Raw genomic sequence first — 20044 nt, forward strand, 5'->3', positions numbered from 1 at the left:
ATAGTCTCAGAGTTTCAACAACCATTACAACCTTAGCTTATACTGAGGTTTATGGTCTCTACTCAAACCTTAGCCCTCTCGATAATCGAGGTAAGCTGGTCTGAAGGGAATTCCTCCCGAATGGGGGTTATATTCGTAACAGTAGAAAGAGGCTGTCCCATGACGCCAGATCTGTGCTCAGTCTGTGCTCATGGGGCGGGCCAATGATTTAGTTTAACTCCAAAGGGAATTGGAGTTTCCTTCATTAAACCGTTTAAAATCACATTACATAATTTCACAAATAGTTTAATCTTTATTCATTCATTTTATACAACAATTAGATGCAAGCCTCACAACTGAGACTCTTGTATAAACAGAGTTATGGTAATGTGGCTGTATTGTCTTTCCTGAGGTCACCAAATTGTACAAAACGGACCAGTTCGTATCTGGCTACTTCATCGACCGTTTATACCTTCTCCAGAACATGGATATTGTTCAGTTCTCAAGTTCTGTGATGTGGAAGAAGTTCCTTTGTTCTCTCTATGAAAACTCACTCTCTCTCTTATACTCTGGCCATGAGGAGAGAACTCCTCTAGAAATGTATGACCTGCCTAACAGAGCCTGTTGGTAGGGGGAAGACAGAGAGGTGGTGAGAGGGAGAGGGGGATGGTGCAGAGAGAGGGGGGTGGTACTCGCTATCCCCAAGGAGGGCAATGTCATGACACACTGTATATAGATTTTTCTATTGTGTTATTGACTGTACGTTTGTTTATCCCTTGTGTAACTGTGTTGTTGTTTTTGTCGTACTGCTTTGCTTTATCTTGGCCAGGTTGCAGTTGTAAATGAGAACTTGTTCTCAACTGGCCTACCTGGTTAAATAAAGGTGAAATAAAAATAAATAAAAATAAAATTAGCAATAAGTCAAGGGTGGTGAATACTTTCTGAAGGCATTGTATGCAAAGAATGTATATCTCAACACCAGACCATTGCAAAATGTTTCATCTTCAATTTTAATAATGTGTTTCCCACCCACTCATTTGCTCTTTCTGTTTTGCTTAAGTACTTGATACTTTAAATCAGTAAATATATAGAGAGAGAAAAACAGACCCTTAGACAAAGAAGATATCAATCATATTTCCTCTCTTAGATGATTTTAAAGTCTTACTAATAACCATAAGACAAAATGACTGGCTTTTTATATTCTTACAAACGCTCCATGTTTAATAGAAGGCAGTTTTTTCCTTTGAGAGAGGAAAATGGTGCTGTTTGTTTCCCACTGAGAGATTGATGATGCATCAAAATAATAAGTGCACTTTAAAGTTTTAAAGGCAAGATAAAAAATCAAGCCCCAAAGCCTGTCTGAAACGGTTCAATTACCCCAACTGATATTGGAATGGAAATGCACAAGAATGGCTGGTTTTAGAGATAATTGTTCAGTTATCTCTCTCTCTCCTTCTCTCTGTCTGTGTCCCTGCCTCCCTCTACCTCTCTCTCTGTCTATCCCTCTTTCTCTGCCCCCCACTCACGTAAACACTCTCATTCTCTCTCCCACTCTGAAACGCATCTTTCAACAGTTATCCGCCTATCCGCAGCAGCAGCATTAGCAATTCTAATAGCAGTGTTCTTATTTGATCCTTTCAGAGTGATAAAAGTGGATTTTACTGAAAGGAGCAGAGGAAGTCAGTAATGACATAGGATTATGATAGGAGAGAGAGTATGGTGATACTACTATCTCTACTGCAACAGGTACAACTTAAATAATGGATCGCCTGCAGCTTATGAATGTGCTGTACATTTGTAACGTCTCATTCAGTACACTGGTAATCTTGTCCTCAGCCCTCTTTCTCTCTCGTGCTCTCTCTTGCCTTCTCGCTCTCACGCTCTCTCGCACTAGTGCATACTCTCTCTCTCTAGCGCATATGTCTTGCGTGCTCGTGCTCTCGCTCTCTCACTCTCTCTAGCGCTCTCTCTCTCGCACTCAATTCAATTCAAGGGGTTTTATTGGCATGGGAAACATGTTAACATTGCCAAAGCATGTGAAGTAGATAATATACAAAAGTGAAATAAACAATAAAGATGAACAGTAAACATTACACTCACAGAAGTTCCAAAATAATAAAGACATTACAAATGTCATATTATGTATATATACAGTGTTGTAACGATGAGCAAATGGTTAAAGTACAAAAGGGAAGATAAATAAACATAAATATGGGTTGTATTTACAATGGTGTTTGTTCTTCACTGGTTGCCCTTTTCTTGTGGCAACAGGTCACAAATCTTGCTGCTGTGATGGCTATGATGTGGTATTTCACCCAGTAGATATGGGAGTTCATCAAAACAGGGTTTGTTTTCATTTTTTTTGTGGATGTATGTAATCTGAGGGAAATATGTGTCTCTAATATGGTCATACATTTGGTAGGAGGTTAGGAAGTGCAGCTTCTTTAAGAGGAACCTCTTACAGGTCTGTGAGAGCCAGAAATATTGCTTGTTTGTAGGTGACCAAATACTTATTTTCCACCATAATTTGCAAATAAATTCATTAAAAATCCTACAAAGTGATTTTCTGGATTTTTCTCTCTCATTTTGTCTGACATAGTAGAAGTGTACCTATGATGCAAATTACAGGCCTCTCTCATCTTTTTAAGTGGGAGAACTTGCACAATTGGAGGCTGACTAAATACTTTTTTGCCCCACTGTATATGTTGAAGAGGGTGGGGCTTAAGCTGCATCCCTGTCTCATCCCAGGGCCCTGTGGGAAGAAATGTGTATGTGTTTTTGCCTATTTTATCTGCACACTTGTTGTTTATGTACATGGATTTAATAATGTCGTATGTTTTTCCCCCAAAACCACTTTCCATCAATTTGTATAGCAGACCCTCATGCAAAATTGAGTCGAAGGCTTTTTCGACTCAATGAGAAGACTTTGCCTTTGTTTTGGTTTGTTTGTTTGTCAATTACGGTGTGCAGGGTGAATACATGGTCTGTCGTATGATAATTTGGTAAAAAGCCCATTTGACATTTGCTCAGTACATTGTTTTCACTCGTTTTTGTTGGTTATGTTGTCATAGTTGTGGCTTGAAGGGCATATGGGGGAGAGAATGCTGTCCCCTCCAGGTAGGTGTTTGTCCCCCTGTGTGCTGAGGGTGTCAGGTTCTTGTCCAGTTCTGGCATTTAGGTCACCACAGACTAGTATTTGTCCCTGGGCCTGTAAATTGCTGATCTCCCCTTCTAAGATGGAGAAGCTGTTATCGTTAAAGTATGGGAGTTCTATCGGGGGTATATAGGTCGCACACATGAGGACATCTTTCTCTGTTGAGATCATTTCCTTATTAATTTCTAGACAGATGTAAAATGTTCCTGTTTTGACTAATTTAATAGAGTGGGTTAGGTCTGCTCTATACCAAATTAGCACATCCCCTGAGTCTCTTCTCTGTTTCATACCTGGTAGTTTGGTGGATGGGACTACCACCTCTCTGTAGCCTAGAGGGCAACCAGTGGGTCCGTCTCCTTTATACCATGTTTCTTGTAGGATGGATATTTCCAATTTCTTTGAAGAAGTCTGGGTTCCTGCTCTTTAGGTCAAAAACAGATGACCTCAGACCTTGATTATTCCAGGATGAGACAGAAAAGGTGTAATCAGAAATCAGAGAAATCAGCCAAGACCTCAGAAACAACATTGTAGACCTCCACAAGTCTGGTTCATCCTTGGGAGCAATCTCCAAATGCCTGAAGGTACCACGTTCATCCGTATCAACAATACTACGCAAGTATAAACACCATGGGACCACGCAGCCGTGATACTTCTGTAGCTCAGTTGGTAGAGCATGGCGCTTGTAACGCCAGGATAGTGGGTTCGATTTCCGGGACCACCCATACGTAGAATGTATGCACACATGACTGTAAGTCGCTTTGGATAAAAGCGTCCGCTAAATGGCATATTTCTTATTTCTTTCTTATACCGCTCAGGAAGGAGATGCGTTCTGTCTCCTATTGATGAACGTACTTCGGTGTGAAAAATGTGATACTTCCGGCGCCGACAGAGATGGCCGCCTTGCTTCGCTTTCCTAGGAAACTATGCAGTATTTAGTTTTTTTAAGTGTTATTTCATACATTGGTACCCCAGGTAATCTAAGGTTTCATTACAAACAGTCGGGAAGAACTACTGAATATAAGAGCAACGTCAACTCACCATCAGTACGACCAGGAATATGACTTTCGCGAAGCGGATCCTGTGTTCTGCCTTCCACCCAGGACAACTAAATGGATCCCAGCCTGCAACCCAAAACAACGACGTCGTAAAAGAGGCAAACAAAGCAGTCTTATGGTCAGGCTCCGGAGACGGGCACATCGCGCACCACTCCCTAGCATACTACTCGCCAATGTCCAGTCTCTTGACAACAAGGTTGATGAAATCAAGGGTAGCATTCCAGAGAGACATCAGAGACTAACGTTCTTTGCTTCATGGAAACATGGCTCACTCGAGAGACAATAACAGAATCGGTGCAGCCAGCTGGTTTCTTCACGCATTGCGCCAACAGAAACAAACATATTTCTGGTAAGAAGATGGGTGGGGGCGTAAGCCTTATGATTAATGAGACGTGGTGTGATCATAACAACATACAGGAACTCAAGTCCTTCTGTTCACCTGACTTAGAATTCCTCACAATCAAATGTCGACCGCATTATCTACCAAGGGAATTCTCTTCAATTATAATCACAGCCGTATATATTCCCCCCCAAGCAGACACATCTATGGCCCTGAACAAACTTTATTTTACTCTTTGCAAACTGGAAACCACATATCCTGAGGCTTCATTCACTGTAGCTGGGGATTTTAACAAGGCTAATCTGAAAACAAGACTCCCTAAATTGTATCAGCATATCGATTGCGCAACCAGGGCTGGTAAAACCTTGGATCATTGGTATTCTAACTTCCGCGACGCATATAAGGCCATCCCCCGCCCTCCTTTCGGAAAAGCTGACCACGACTCCATTTTGTTGCTCCCTGCCAACAGACAGAAACTAAAACAAGAAGCTCCCGCGCTCAGGTCTTTTCAACGCTGGTCCGACCAATCTGGTTCCACGCTTCAAGACTGCTTCGATCACGTGGACTGGGATATGTTCCGCATTGCTTCCAACAACAACATTGACGAATACGCTGATTCGGTGAGCGAGTTCATTAGAAAGTGCATTAACGATGTCTTTCCCATAGCAATGATTAAAACATTCCCAAACCAGAATCCGTGGATTGATGGCAGCATTCGCGTGAAACTGAAAGCGCAAACCACTGCTTTTAACCAGGGCAAGGTGACTAGAAACATGACCAAATAAAAACAGTATAGCTATTCCCTCTGCAAGGCAATCAAACAAGCTAAGCGTCAGTATAGAGACAAAATAGAGTCACAATTCAATGGCTCAGACACAAGAGGTATGTGGCAGGGTCTACAGTCAATCACGGATTACAAAAAGAAAACCAGCCCCATCATAGACCAGGATGTCTTGCTCCCAGGCAGACTAAATAACTTTTTTGCCCGCATTGAAGACAACACAGTGCCACTAACACGGCCCGCAACCAAAACCTGCGGACTCTCCTTCACTGCAGCCGACGTGAGTAAAACATTTAAACGTGTTAACCCTCGCAAGACTGCAGGCCCAGACGGCATCCCCAGCCGCGCCCTCAGAGCATGCGCAGACCAGCTGGCTGGTGTGTTTACGGACATATTCAATCAATCCTTATCCCAGTCTGCTGTTCCCACATGCTTCCATAGGTAACAACATCTCAACCCCGCTGATCCTCAACACTGGGGTGCATTCTGAGCCCTCTCCTGTACTCCCTGATTGAGTTGGAGGCGTGCATGGCTTTCTGCGTGGGTGAACGACTGCGTGGGTGAACAGCCCGCGCAGAAAGCCATGCATGCTTCCAACTCAATCATCAAGTTTTTGGATGACACTACAGTGGTAGGCTTGATTACCAACAACGACGAGACGGCCTACAGGGAGGAGGTGAGGGCCCTTGGAGTGTGGTGTCAGGAAAATAACCTCACACTCATCGTCAACAAAACAAAGGAGATGATTGTGGACTTCGGGAAACAGCAGAGGGAACACCCCCCTATCCACATCGATGGAACAGTAGTGGAGAGGGTAGTAAGTTTTAAGTTCCTCGGCATACACATCACAGACAAACTGAATTGGTCCACCCACACAGACAGCATCGTGAAGAAGGCGCAGCAGCGCCTCTTCAACCTCAGGAGGCTGAAGAAATTCGGCTTGTCACCAAAAGCACTCACAAACTTCTACAGATGCACAATCGAGAGCATCCTGTCGGGCTGTATCACCGCCTGGTACGGCAACTGCTCCGCCCACAACCGTAAGGCTCTCCAGAGGGTAGGAAGGTCTGCACAACGCATCACTGGGGGCAAACTACCTGCCCTCCAGGACACCTACACCACCCGATGTCACAGGAAGGCCATAAAGATCATCAAGGACAACAACCACCCGAGCCACTGTCTGTTCACCCCGCTATCATCCAGAAGGCGAGGTCAGTACAGGTGCATCAAAGCAGGGACCGAGAGATTGAAAAACAGCTTCTATTCTAAGGCCATCAGACTGCTAAACAACCACCATTAACATTGAGTGGCTGCTGCCAACATACTGACTCAACTCCAGCCACTTTAATAATGGAATTGATGGAAATTGAAGTAAGCCACTTTAAACAATGCTACTTAATATAATGTTTACATACCCTACATTATTAATCTCATATGTATACATATATACTGTACTCTATATCATCTACTGCATCCTTATGTAATACATGTTTCACTAGCCACCTTAAACTATGCCACTTTGTTTACATACCTTACATTACTCATCTCATATGTATATACTGTACTCGATACCATCAACTGCATCTTGCCTATGCCGTTCTGTACCATCACTCGTTCTGTACCATCACTCATTCATGTACATATTCTTTATTCCGTTACACTTGTGTGTATAAGGTAGTAGTTTTGGAATTGTTAGGTTAGATTACTCGTTGATTATTACTGCATTGTCGGAACTAGAAGCACAAGCATTTCGCTAAACTCGCATTAACATCTGCTAACCATGTGTATGTGACAAATACATTTGATTTGATTTTTGATTTGATTTGAAAATGCAAATCAATCCCAGAATAACAGCAAAGGACCTTGTGAAGATGCTGAAGGAAAAAGGTACAAAAGTGTCTATATCCACAGTAAAACAAGTCCTATATCAACATAACCTGAATTACCACTCAGCAAGGAAGAAGCCACTGCTCCAAAACCGATATAAAAAAGCAGAAATGTCCTCTGGTCTGATGAAACAAAAATAGAAGTGTTTGGCCATAATGACCATCGTTATGTTTGGAGGAAAAAGGGGTAGGCTTGCAAGCCAAAGAACACCATCCCAACCGTGAAGCACGGGAGTGGCAGCATCATGTTGTGTGCACTTCACAAAATAGGTGGCATCATGAGGCAGGAAAATTATTTGGATACAGTGAGGGAAAAAAGTATTTGATCCCCTGCTGATTTTGTACGTGTGCCCACTGACAAAGAAATGATCAGTCTATAATTTTAATGGTAGGTTTATTTGAGCAGTGAGAGACAGAATAACAACAACAAAATCCAGAAAAACGCATGTCAAAAATGTTATAAATTGATTTGCATTTTAATAAGTATTTGACCTCCTCTCAATCAGAAAGATTTCTGGCTCCCAGGTGTCTTTTATACATGTCACGAGCTGAGATTAGGAGCACACTCTTAAAGGGAGTGCTCCTAATCTCAGTTTGTTACCTGTAAAAGACACCTGTCCACAGAAGCAATCATTCAATCAGATTCCAAACTCTCCACCATGGCCAAGACCAAAGAGCTCTCCAATGATGTCAGCGACAAGATTGTAGACCTACACAAGGCTGGAATGGGCTACAAGACCATTGCCAAGCAGCTTGGTGAGAAGGTGACAACAGTTGGTGAGATTATTCGCAAATGGAAGAAACACAAAAGAACTGTCAATCTCCCTCGACCTGGGGCTCCATGGAAGATCTCACCTCGTGGAGTTTCAATGATCATGAGAACGGTGAGGAATCAGTCCAGAACTAGACAGGAGGATCTTGTCAATGATCTCAAGGCAGCTGGGACCATAGTCACCAAGAAAACAATTGGTAACACACTACGCCGTGAAGGACTAAAATCCTGCATCGCCTGCAAGGCCCCCCTGCTCAAGAAAGCACATATACATGCTTGTCTGAAGTTTGCCAATGAACATCTGAATTATTCAGAAGACAACTGGGTGAAAGTGTTGTGGTCAGATGAGACCAAAATGGAGCTCTTTGGCATCAACCCAACTCGCCGTGTTTGACGGTGGAGGAATGCTGCCTATGACCCCAAGAACACCATCCCCACCATCAAACATGGAGGTGGAAACATTATGCTTTGGGGGTGTTTTCTGCTAAGGGCACAGGACAACTTCACCGCATCAAAGGGACGATGGACGGGGCCATGTACCGTCAAATCTTGGGTGAGAACCTCCTTCCCCCAGCCAAGGCATGAAAATGGGTTGTGGATTCCAGCATGACAATGACCCAAAATAGACGGCCAAGGCAACAAAGGAGTGGCTCAAGGCCCTACACCCAGTCTCTCCTGCAGCAAAGCACTCCCACAACATGATGCTGCCACCCCCGTGCTTCACGGTTGGGATGATGTTCTGCTTGCAAGCCTCCCCCTTTTTCCTCCAAACATAACGATGGTCATTATGGCCAAACAGTTCTATTTTTGTTTCATCTCCAAAACAGTACAATCTTTGTCCCCATGTGCAGTTGCAAACCGTAGTCTGGCTTTTTTATATCGGTTTTGGAGCAGTGGCTTCTTCCTTGCTGAGCGGCCTTTCAGGTTATGTCGATATAGGACTCGTTTTTGTCACGACTTCTACCGAAGGTAACTCCTCTCCCTGTCCGGGCGGCACTCGGCGGTCGGCGTCGCGGCTTTACTAGCCGCCACCGATCCCTTCTTCCTTTTCTGTTTGTTTTTGTCTGTGGTTTTTTTCACACCATTTGCATTTATTTCTGTGTGTATATAGGGTACCTGTTGCCTGCCTTAGTTCGTGCGGGATTAGACTTGTGTGTATTGCGCTCGATTGTATTTGATGTTTGTTGATTTCACTATTACGCACGTGTATGTAAAGTGTCGGAACTGTGTTTGTTCCTCCGTGCGTTTCCACGAGTATTCGAGAGCATCGTCTTTGGATTTTCGTCTGCCATTTTTGTATTGGTGGACTATATTATTAAACACGTTTCTCAGACATCCCTGCTCTCCTGCGCCTGACTCCTACACCTCTCACCGAGACGCACGTTATCACAGTTTTACAGTGGATATAGATACTTTTGTACCTGTTTCCTCCAGCACCTTCACAAGGTCCTTTGCTGTTATTCTGGGATTGATTTGCACTTTTCGAACCAAAGTACATTCGTCTCTAGGAGACAGAACACATCTCCTTCCTGAGTGGTATGACAGCTGCATGGTCCCATGGTGTTTATACTTGCGTACTATTGGTTGTACAGATGAACGTGGTACCTTCAGGCATTTGGAAATTGCTCCCAAGGATGAACCAGACTTGTGGAGGTCTACAATTTTTTTCTGAGGTCTTGGCTGATTTCTTTTGATTTGCCCACGATGTCAAGCAAAGAGGCACTGAGTTTGAAGGTAGGCCTTGAAATACATCCACAGGTACACCTCCAATTGACTCAAATTATGTCAGAAGCTTCTAAAGCTATGACATAATTTTCTGGAATTTCCAAGCTGTTTAAAGGCACAGTCAACTTAGTGTATGTAAACTTCTGACCCACTGGAATTGTGATACAATGAATTATAAGTGAAATAATCTGTTTGTAAACAATTGTTGGAAAAATGATAAAAATAAAATGCACAAAGTAATTGTCCTCACCGACATTTCAAAACTATAGTTAGTTAAATAGAAATTTGTGGAGTGGTTGGAAAATGAGTTTTAATGACTCCAACCTAAGTGCATGTAAACTTCCGACTTCAACTGTACATATGATATTTGCAGTTTCTCCCTCACCCAGAATATTTCCCAGCTTTATGTCATTAGTAAATGCACAGAAGATGGGAATTGATTGAGATATCTTCTTTAAAAAGATTATCTTATTTGGGGGTATTTCTCACAGTAGAGGAAATGGTGCATCTCTGTCGCTAACTCCCCTGTCGTGCAGTGACCACATAGACGCTCCTCTTTGTGTAGCCATGTTGTTTTGTGTCACCCCCTTTTCTATAGCCAATTGGTGGTCGCTGAGCCTGTATTTAACTAACATCAAGGCGGTGGCCCGTTCCTGTAGGTTTATGCTCTACAACATCCGCAGAGTACGACCCTGCCTCACACAGGAAGCGGCGCAGGTCCTAATCCAGGCACTTGTCATCTCCCGTCTGGATTACTGCAACTCGCTGTTGGCTGGGCTCCCTGCCTGTGCCATTAAACCCCTACAACTCATCCAGAACGCCGCAGCCCGTCTAGTGTTCAACCTTCCCAAGTTCTCTCACGTCACCCCGCTCCTCCGCTCTCTCCACTGGCTTCCAGTTGAAGCTCGCATCCGCTACAAGACCATGGTGCTTGCCTACGGAGCTGTGAGGGGAACGGCACCTCAGTACCTCCAGGCTCTGATCAGGCCCTACACCCAAATAAGGGCACTGCGTTCATCCACCTCTGGTCTGCTCGCCTCCCTACCACTGAGGAAGTACAGTTCCCGCTCAGCCCAGTCAAAACTGTTCGCTGCTCTGGCTCCCCAATGGTGGAACAAACTCCCTCACGACGCCAGGACAGCGGAGTCAATCACCACCTTCCGGAGACACCTGAAACCCCACCTCTTTAAGGAATACCTAGGATAGGATAAAGCAATCCTTCTCACCCCCCTCCTCCCCCCTTAAAATATTTAGATGCACTATTGTAAAGTGGTTGTTCCACTGGATGTCATAAGGTGAATGCACCAATTTGTAAGTCGCTCTGGATAAGAGCGTCTGCTAAATGACTTAAATGTAATGTAAATGTATTTGGTTGGGGTCTGTCTCTGTTTTGTAGCTCTGACAGTAGAGATATTCTTACAATTTTTATTCTCTTTTGAGGGCCAAATAGCAATTTAGTTTATTGTGTGTTTTTCTTTTCCCAATTTGTCAAAAAGGTTTTCATTTCTCTAACAGTTTGATTGATTTCTCTGTATGTTTGAATAATAGGGTTGTTTAGTGTTTTTAACGGTCGGCATTCACAGTTCAGCTCTTTGGTTTCAAGTATTTTGAATTCTAAGGATGTTTTGGGGCTTAATTTCAAATGATGCCAAAATCTTTATATTTACTATTAAAGGGAATCTTCCGAGTTCCACTCTGTAGGCATTATTCGGTACTTTCTTTTGGATATTTAGGACAATTATGCAGAATTCTGTATAAACCTCGCTTCCATATAGTGCAATTAGTAAAATTACACTGTTGAGTATTTTGCTCCAGATTTGGATAGGAGTATATATTTTTTTGAAATGTATTGTTAAGGAGTAAAATGCTTTGCAGGCTTTTTCTTTTAGTGCATTCTCTGCCAGACCAAATCCAACAGAGGCACTGATTTTTATTCCCAGGGCATGTTTAAACATGGTATTTCCTCATTTGAGTGTCTACTGCTCTGATTCCTGGCCTTTTTCTGGAAAATCAAGACTTTGGTTTTCTGAAAGTTGATGTTGTATTCCCAAAGAATGTTAAGTTGTTCCTGTAGACCTTGTTCTGTTGGTGACAGTAGGACAAGGTAATCTCCTCTCTCTGTGGTTCTCTCTCTCTCTCTCACTTGGTAGCGCTCCATCTCTCTGTGGCTATCTCTGCCTCTCAGAGCAGAGGAGATGGGGGGCTGCTGCGGTCCATAGCCTGTGTCTACTACAGTCCAGACGGGGGTCTGCGTCCAGAGCTTGGATCTCGACAGGGGTCTTGCCACACACACACACACACACACACACACACACACACACACACACACACACACACACACACACACACACACACACACACACACACACACACACACACACACACACACACACACACACACACACACACACACACACAGCTGTTTAAAGCCCAGCAGATGTTTAGTTCTGTTGTGTTTTCTCACTTTGAGCTGGACTGGAAGACTCCATTTCCAGCCTACATTGTGGTGGGTAGAGAAAAAATTGTCTTGGCAGAGATAGATGAGAGGGCTGTGGTTGGCTGCACCCCGGCTGTTTCACAAATGTAATACGGAGACAAAAAGAGAAATGTTCCCTTTTTCCCTCGTTACGGTCTCAGTGATTTTCTAAAGTGGTAGAGTGAGCGAATGTTGGAGGATCTGTACTAGGGACATTCTGAATCAGATAATTCTACTTCTGTTTTCTGGAGAATAGATTTTCACCAGTGCAGTATTTTCAAAGTGTATGTGTGACTCACTTCACATGTTCTCTCTGAGACACACTGCTGTGATTGGCTTCACATCACCCACTCACACTGGTCTCTCTCACTATTTGTTTCTCCTTCCTTGTTGCTCACTCGCTCTCGGACTCACTTTTCTAATCGCTCTTTCATTCGCTCTCTCCATTCTCATACACATCTCATACATTCACATGTAATCAAACAATCCTCCTCTCTCTCCCTCTCTGTCTCTGCCCCTGCTCCCACGCCATGTTATCTGCAGTTTGGCAGTGCTTGCCAAGGTGACTGGAACATGGTTTATGTGGAGGAGTCATTGACAGACACACAGTGTGGTGGCACGGCTAGCCTGGCACCACACTGAAGAGGCAGGGTGGCACAGACCAGTAACCACACACCAATTCCCTCCTGATAGGATCCAGCTACAGCTCACAGACACAGGGGCACACTGGAGGGGGTTCACACCTGGCATGGAATAAAGCAAGGAATTACTGTCTTTGATATTAAAATGGACATACCTGTACCATAGAACATAACCTATCATTTGCAATTCATGAGTTCAGTTTCAATTAATCTCTAGCAAAGCTTGCACAGTGTATTGATGTATAATTTGCTTTGTTTGGTTTATTAGATTGGATGAATATAGTTAATAAACAGCCAGAGGTGTTGGAGGTACAGATTGCAGCATATAGTCTAAAGGGTTCTTCTGGACCTCATGAAATATTGATTGATATCCACTTCCTTCCTGGTCAGCAACACCCAATCAGCAGTCCTCTGCACTCTACTGTGTCCTCATCTTACCGCCACACATTTCCAAGACCAGCTGACTCCCATCCATTATTAATGACCGGAGTCTAAGTGAAAAACACCCCCCAAAATATCCATTTACACCCATTTCCAAAAATATCTGAAAACAGGATGTCGGAAGCAAATTGGATAAATAATTTGGATTAAGAAGAGAGGTGTTTTTTTGCAGAGAAACAAGCTAAACGTTTAGCGCTGTGCAGTACAACAAAGCAAACACTGAATTGTTGTTGTGAAAATGTGTTTTCAACAGACACTCTCAGATTGTCAAAGCGATATGAGACAAACATCTTCTATGTTTCAGGTTGGGTGAAACAAGACACACTCTTCCAACACCCACAGCATACTACATATAATTAAGTGCCTTCAGAAGTTATTCATACCCCTTGAAATGTTTTGTTGTGTTATAGCCCAAATTCCAAATCAATTAGATATGTTTTTCTCACCCATCTACACACATTTTAGCAAATGTATTGATAATGAAATAGAGAAATATCAAATTTACATAAAGATTCACACCCCTGAGTCAATACTTTGTGGAAGCACCTTTGGCAGCTTCTGTTGATCATTGCTAAATAACCATTTTCAGGTTTTGCCATAGATTTAAAAAAAAAAGTAGATTTAAGTTAAAACTGTAACTTATCCACTCAGGAACATTCACTGTCTTCTTGGTAAGCTACTCTAGTGTAGATTTGGCTAAGTGTTTTGGGTTATTGTTCTGTTGAAAGGTTAATTAATCTCCCAGTGTATTGAGGAAATCAGACTGAACCAGGTTATCCTTTCGGATTTTGCCTGTGTTTAGCTCCATTCTGTTTATTTTTTTATACTGAAAAACTCCCCAGTCCTTAACGATTACAAGCATACCCATAACATGATACAGCCACTACTATGCTTGAAAATATGGAGAGTGGTACTCAGTAATGTGTTGTATTTTATTTGCCCCAAACATAACGCTTTGTATTCAGGACAGAAAGGTAATTGCATTGCCACATTTTTTTTGTTGCAGTATTACTTTAGTGCCTTGTTGCAAACCAGATATTTTTTTTATATATATTTTCTTCTGTACAGGCTTCCTTCTTTTCACTCTGTAATTTAGGTTAGTATTGTAGAGTAACTACAATGCTGTTTTCTCCTATCACGGCCATTAAACTCTAACTGTTTCAAAGTCACCATTGGCCTCATGGTGAAATTCTTGAGAGGTTTCTTTCCTCCCCAGCAACTTAGTTAGGAAGGATGCCTGTAGTGACAAGGTGTATTGATACACCATCCAAAGTGTAATCAATAACTTCAATATGCTCAAAGGGATGTTGAACGTCTTCTTTTTTCACCATCATCTACCAAAAGGTACCCTTCTTTGCAAGGCATTGGAAAACCTCCCTGGTCTTTGTGGTTGAATCTGTGTTTGAAATACACTGCTCAACTAAGGGACCTTCCAGGTAATTGTGTGTGTGGGGCATGCAAAACACCGTTATTGCATACAGATTGAGTGCATACAACCTATTTTGTGACTTGTTATGTAAATGTTTTAGCGTTGCTATTATTTAGGCTTGCTATATCAAAGGGGTTAAATACTTATTGCCTCAAGACATTTCTCATTTTTAATTAATTTGCAAGAATGTAAAATAAAAAAACATAATTCCACTTTGACATTATGGGGTATAGGGTGTAGGTCAGTGACCAATACATCTCAATTGAATCTATTTTACATTAAATTAAAACGCCAAATGGGAGTGAATACAATGTTCAGTGCGCCTTCAGAAAGAATTTAAAACACAGATTCAACCACAAAGGCCAGGGAAGCACCTATTGGTTGATTTTTAAACCAAACGTTGAATATGTCTTTGGGTGTGGTGAAGTTATGAATTACACTTTGGATGGTGTATCAATACACCCAGTCACTACAAGGATACAGGCGTCCTTCCTAACTCAGTTGCCGGAGAGGAAGGAAACCACTCAGGGATTTCACCATGAGTGCCAATGGTGACTCTAAAACAGTTACAGAGTTTAATGATTGTGAAAGGAAAAACTGAGGATGGAACAGCAACATTGTTGGTGCTCCACAATACTAAACTAATTGACAGAGTGAAAAGAAGGAAGTCTTTAGAGAATAAAAAATATTCCAAAACATGCATCCTGTTTGCAACAAGTCACGAAAGTAATACTGTAAAAGAAATTGGCAAAGCAATGAACTTTTTCCCTGAATAGAAAGTGTTATGTTTGGGGAAAATCCAATACAACACATTACTGAGTACAAATCTTCATATGTTCAAGCATATTAGTGGCTGCCTCATGTTATGGGTATGCTTGTAATAGTTTAGGACTGGGGAGTTTTTCAGGATAAAAAATAAACAGAATAGAGCTAAGCACAGGCAAAATCCTAGAGGAAAACCCGATTCCGTCTGCTTTCCACCATTTACATTACATTACATTTAAGTCATTTAGCAGACGCTCTTATCCAGAGCGACTTACAAATTGGTGCATTCACCTTATGACATCCACCAGACACTGAAAGATGAATTTACCTTTCAGCAGGACAATAATCCAAAACACAAGGCCAAATCTACACCGGAGCTGTTTACCAAGATGACATTGAATGCTCCTGAGTGGCCTAATTACAGTTTTGACTTAAATCAGCTTTAAAATCTATGGCAAGACTTGAAAATGGCTATCTAGCAATGATCAACAACCAACTTGACAGATCTTGAAGAATTTCAAAAAGAATTAAAAAAGAACGTGCAAATATTATACAACCCAGGCGTGCAAAGCTCTTAGAGACTTACCTAGAAAGACAGCTGTAATCGCTGCCAAAGGTGAATCTAACATGTATTGACTCAGGGGTGTGAATAATTGCATAAATGAGATATCTCTATATTTCATTTTCAATAAATGTGGAAAAATATGTTTTCACTTTGTCATCATGGTGTGTTGTGTAGATGTGTGAGGCAAAACAATCGATTTAATCCATGTTGAATTAAGGCTGTAACACAACAACATGTGGAATAAAGGGTATGAATCATTTCTGAAGGCACTGAATGACCTAGTATGGACCATAGCCAGAGAGACTATCCTTTTCCTCACCACTGTCTTCTCCTGCTGTTTCCAGGTACGAGCCTGACGATGATCCCCCGAGCACAGACCTTCCCCAGCTTCCTCTCTGAACAGACAGAAGAAGAGCAGTCCTCTCAGCACCAGGAAGAGGCACTTTCCCCCTCCAGTGGCTATGGCTCAAACTGCAACCAGGGGATGCTCCAATGACAAGCACTTACAGGACAAACCTGGACATTCCAACACTTTAGAAGGCTGTAGAAATATGTATAGGAACATGTATAATATGGCATTGTATGTTAATAAATTATGACGAGTGTTAATTGTAGAGCGGTACATATATATATATATATTATCCTAGACTTTTTTGTACCCGTTGTGAGACAACATAGGCTAAAACAATTGCACCAAAAATATTTCTCCTGTAGTTTTCAAAAGGGAGACATACTGTACGTGTCATAGTGTTTGCGAGTACTTTGGGTCCTTTAACTGTAAAGTCCCTTGTTGGTTAGCCTTTTTTTCAAACTGCATATCATTCATTCTGAAATGTCTAAAGTTTATGCAGATTGCAAAGCAATGCTGAAAGGGGTTATGTTTGTAAGTTAATGTCTTGTGACTGAAGGTTCTAAAAATTGGAATGTGTTTTTCATCCTTTAATTTTCCACACACTGATGTTCTGACACCTGCTGGGGCCCCATTCATTAGGGAAAACTTGTAACGTTCTGAAAGATTTGTGGGCTTTTTAGTTTACCTGCAACAAGCACCACGTTCCTCCATTCCAAATGGTTTGCCTGTTCACGAGTACAGGTCTGAGATAGACGCTGCAGACAACATATTAAAAAATCTATACAAATCATCCCCACTTCCAAACGTATGAACAAAACCATACAATGAAAATGTTAACAAATATGCCTAGCACCTATAGGCTATATCTAAGTCCAACTTGACTAGGACCTACAGTATAGACTATAGCCTATTTAAGGCTGACCCTTGTGAACAAGCAGTTTATTTGGCTTCTGTCTGGAGCACTCAGACTGTGACCTGGTCTGACTATTGATGTTTTCCAGACCTCTCGCCCTGTCCTCCAGACACAGTATGAAGTGCCTTCTGACGCATGCAGACTGCAGAGTGTGACACTACTGTACCAGACACACACAGGCTTAATCTCTGGCCCTGGTCCGGGTCTGTCATTATTCTAGTATATCTATGCCCTCGGCTCCTCTTAGGTGCAAGACATTCTGAAAATAGTCTTGTCCAATTTAAACAAAAAAAAGACGTGTCGTCTGTCATTATCTGAGAAAAGATATGATCCACAAATGCACAGATCGTAGAAACACAGAGTCAATGTTCACAAGAAAAGACAATCAGTTTGAGGTATACGGCTGAGCAAATCAGTCGAAACACTGTTATCCTTTTGAGCTACTTCCTTTCTTTGTTGTGTGAATGATTTTGGTCAACGTTTGAATATTTGTTTTCGTAGGAGATGGATTTGTTTATATGGAATCCCAGAAACATCCAGGGCACATTATAAAATAATAATCCATAAATATCATATGTTTAGATCTCACAGTTGCACACAATTTGCTGTTTGTTTAATTACTGTATATTATAAGTGAATCAATTTAACCTGAACATGGGTTGGATTAACAAAGAAAGTGCCCTTCTACTAAAGGTTCTCAGTATCTATCTGATACAATGATAACTGGGTGAAACTCACTACTGCACACCTGTGTTTAATGTAATTAATCCATCTCTGCTATTTTACACAACTGTAAAGGGAGAAAGTAGTTCCATTTTGTTTGTGATGAGTGTTCATACAGTTGTGGTAGGGAGAGAAAGTAGTTGTAATTTGTTTGGAGTATTTATACAACTGTGGTAATGAGAGAAAGTAGTACCAGGTAGTTCTGTGACATTCATTATTTGTTGTTTTCCACTTTACATGTCTTTCTCACACTGTTTATGTCAGCCACATCTTGTTTGAATATAGTATAGAAATAGACAGTAGACGTTTTCTGTCTTCAATGGTACTACATTACCAGTGGTGGGAAAAGTGCCCATTATCATACTTGAGTAAAAGTAAAGATATCTTAATAGAACACTTCTCAAAAGTGAAAGTCACCCAGATAAAATTCTACTTTAGTAAAAGTCCAAAAGTATTTGGTTAACTATACTTAAGTATCAAGAGTAAATGTAATTGCTACCATTTACATAAGTATACAAAAAAGCAAAAGTATAAATCATTTCATATTCCTTATATTAAGCAAACCAGATTGCATCATTTTCTTGTTTTTTAAATGTATGGATAGCCAGGAGCACACTCCAACATCATTTACAAACGAAGCATGTGTGTTTAGTGAGTCCGCCAGATCAGAGGCAGTAGGGATGTTCTCTTGATACGTGTGTGAAATTGACCATTTTCCCATCCTGCTAACCATTCAAAATATAACAAGTACTTTTGAGTGTCAGGCAACTAGTATGGATTAAAGAGTACTGTATTTTCTTAAGGACTGTAGTGAAGTAAAAGTAAAAGTTGTAAAAGTAAAGTTACCCCCCAAAAAACAGACTTAAGTAGTACTTTAAAGTATTTTTACTTGAAGTACATAACACCACTGTACGTTATACAATGGTAATGTTCCTACAGTACCACCTCAATGTTAGTTTGATGTTTGTGTCTAAATAGTCACACACTACATTCTTTGTGTTTTGCTACTGTCATAATATTTGTTGATACCACTTTTTAATACAGTGGGGAGAACAAGTATTTGATACACTGCCGATTTTGCAGGTTTTCCTACTTACAAAGCATGTAGAGGTCTGAAATTTTATCATAGGTACGCTTCAACTGTGAGAGACGGAATCAAAAACAAAAATCCAGAAAATCACATTGTATGATTTGTAAGTAATGAATTTGCATTTTAGTGCATGACATAAGTATTTGATACATCAGAAAAGCAGAACTTAATATTTGGTACAGAAACCTTTGTTTGCAATTACAGAGATCATACGTTTCCTGTAGTTCTTGACCAGGTTTGCACACACTACAGCAGGGATTTTGGCCCACTCCTCCATACAGACCTTCTCCAGATCCTTCACGTTTCGGGGCTGTCGCTGGGCAATACGGACTTTCAGCTCCCTCCAAAGATTTTCTATTGGGTTCAGGTCTGGAGACTGGCTAGGCTACTCCAGGACCTTGAGATGCTTCTTACGGAGCCACTCTTTAGTTGCCCTGGCTGTGTGTTTCGGGTCGTTGTCATGCTGGAAGACCCATACACGACCCATCTTCAATGCTCAAGATCTTGCGATACATGGCCCCATCCATCCTCCCCTCAATATGGTGCAGTCGTCCTGTCTCCTTTGCAGAAAAGCATCCCCAAAGAATGATGTTTCCACCATCATGCTTCACAGTTGGGATGATGTCCTTGGGGTTGTACTCATCCTTCTTCTTCCTCCAAACACGGCGAGTGGAGTTTAGACCAAAAAGCTCTATTTTCCTCTCATCAGACCACATGACCTTTTCCCATTCCTCCTCTGGATCATCCAGATGGTCATTGGCAAACTTCAGACGGGCCTGGACATGCGCTGGCTTGAGCAGGGGGACCTTGCGTGCGCTGCAGGATTTTAATCCATGACGGCATAGTATGTTACTAATGGTTTTCTTTGAAACTGTGGACCCAGCTCTCTTCAGGTCATTGACCAGGTCCTGCCGTGTAGTTCTGGGCTGATCCCTCATGATCATTGATGCCCCACGA

General features: G+C 41.8%; 1 protein-coding gene across 1 annotated transcript in view; it reads left to right on the forward strand.

The window, feature by feature from the left end:
* dok6 (docking protein 6) overlaps window positions 1–19143 on the forward strand; it is a 94225-nt gene extending 75082 nt beyond the window's left edge. Inside the window, exon 8 of the mRNA XM_046290788.1 lies at window positions 16354–19143. Within this exon, the coding sequence (XP_046146744.1) occupies window positions 16354–16505 (152 nt within the window). The 3' untranslated portion in view covers window positions 16506–19143. The remainder of the gene's footprint in view (window positions 1–16353) is intronic.
* The last annotated feature ends 901 nt before the right edge of the window (window positions 19144–20044 follow it).

This window comes from Oncorhynchus gorbuscha, linkage group LG12, assembly GCF_021184085.1.
Source record: "Oncorhynchus gorbuscha isolate QuinsamMale2020 ecotype Even-year linkage group LG12, OgorEven_v1.0, whole genome shotgun sequence".
In the NCBI taxonomy this organism is placed as follows: Eukaryota; Metazoa; Chordata; class Actinopteri; order Salmoniformes; family Salmonidae; genus Oncorhynchus; species Oncorhynchus gorbuscha.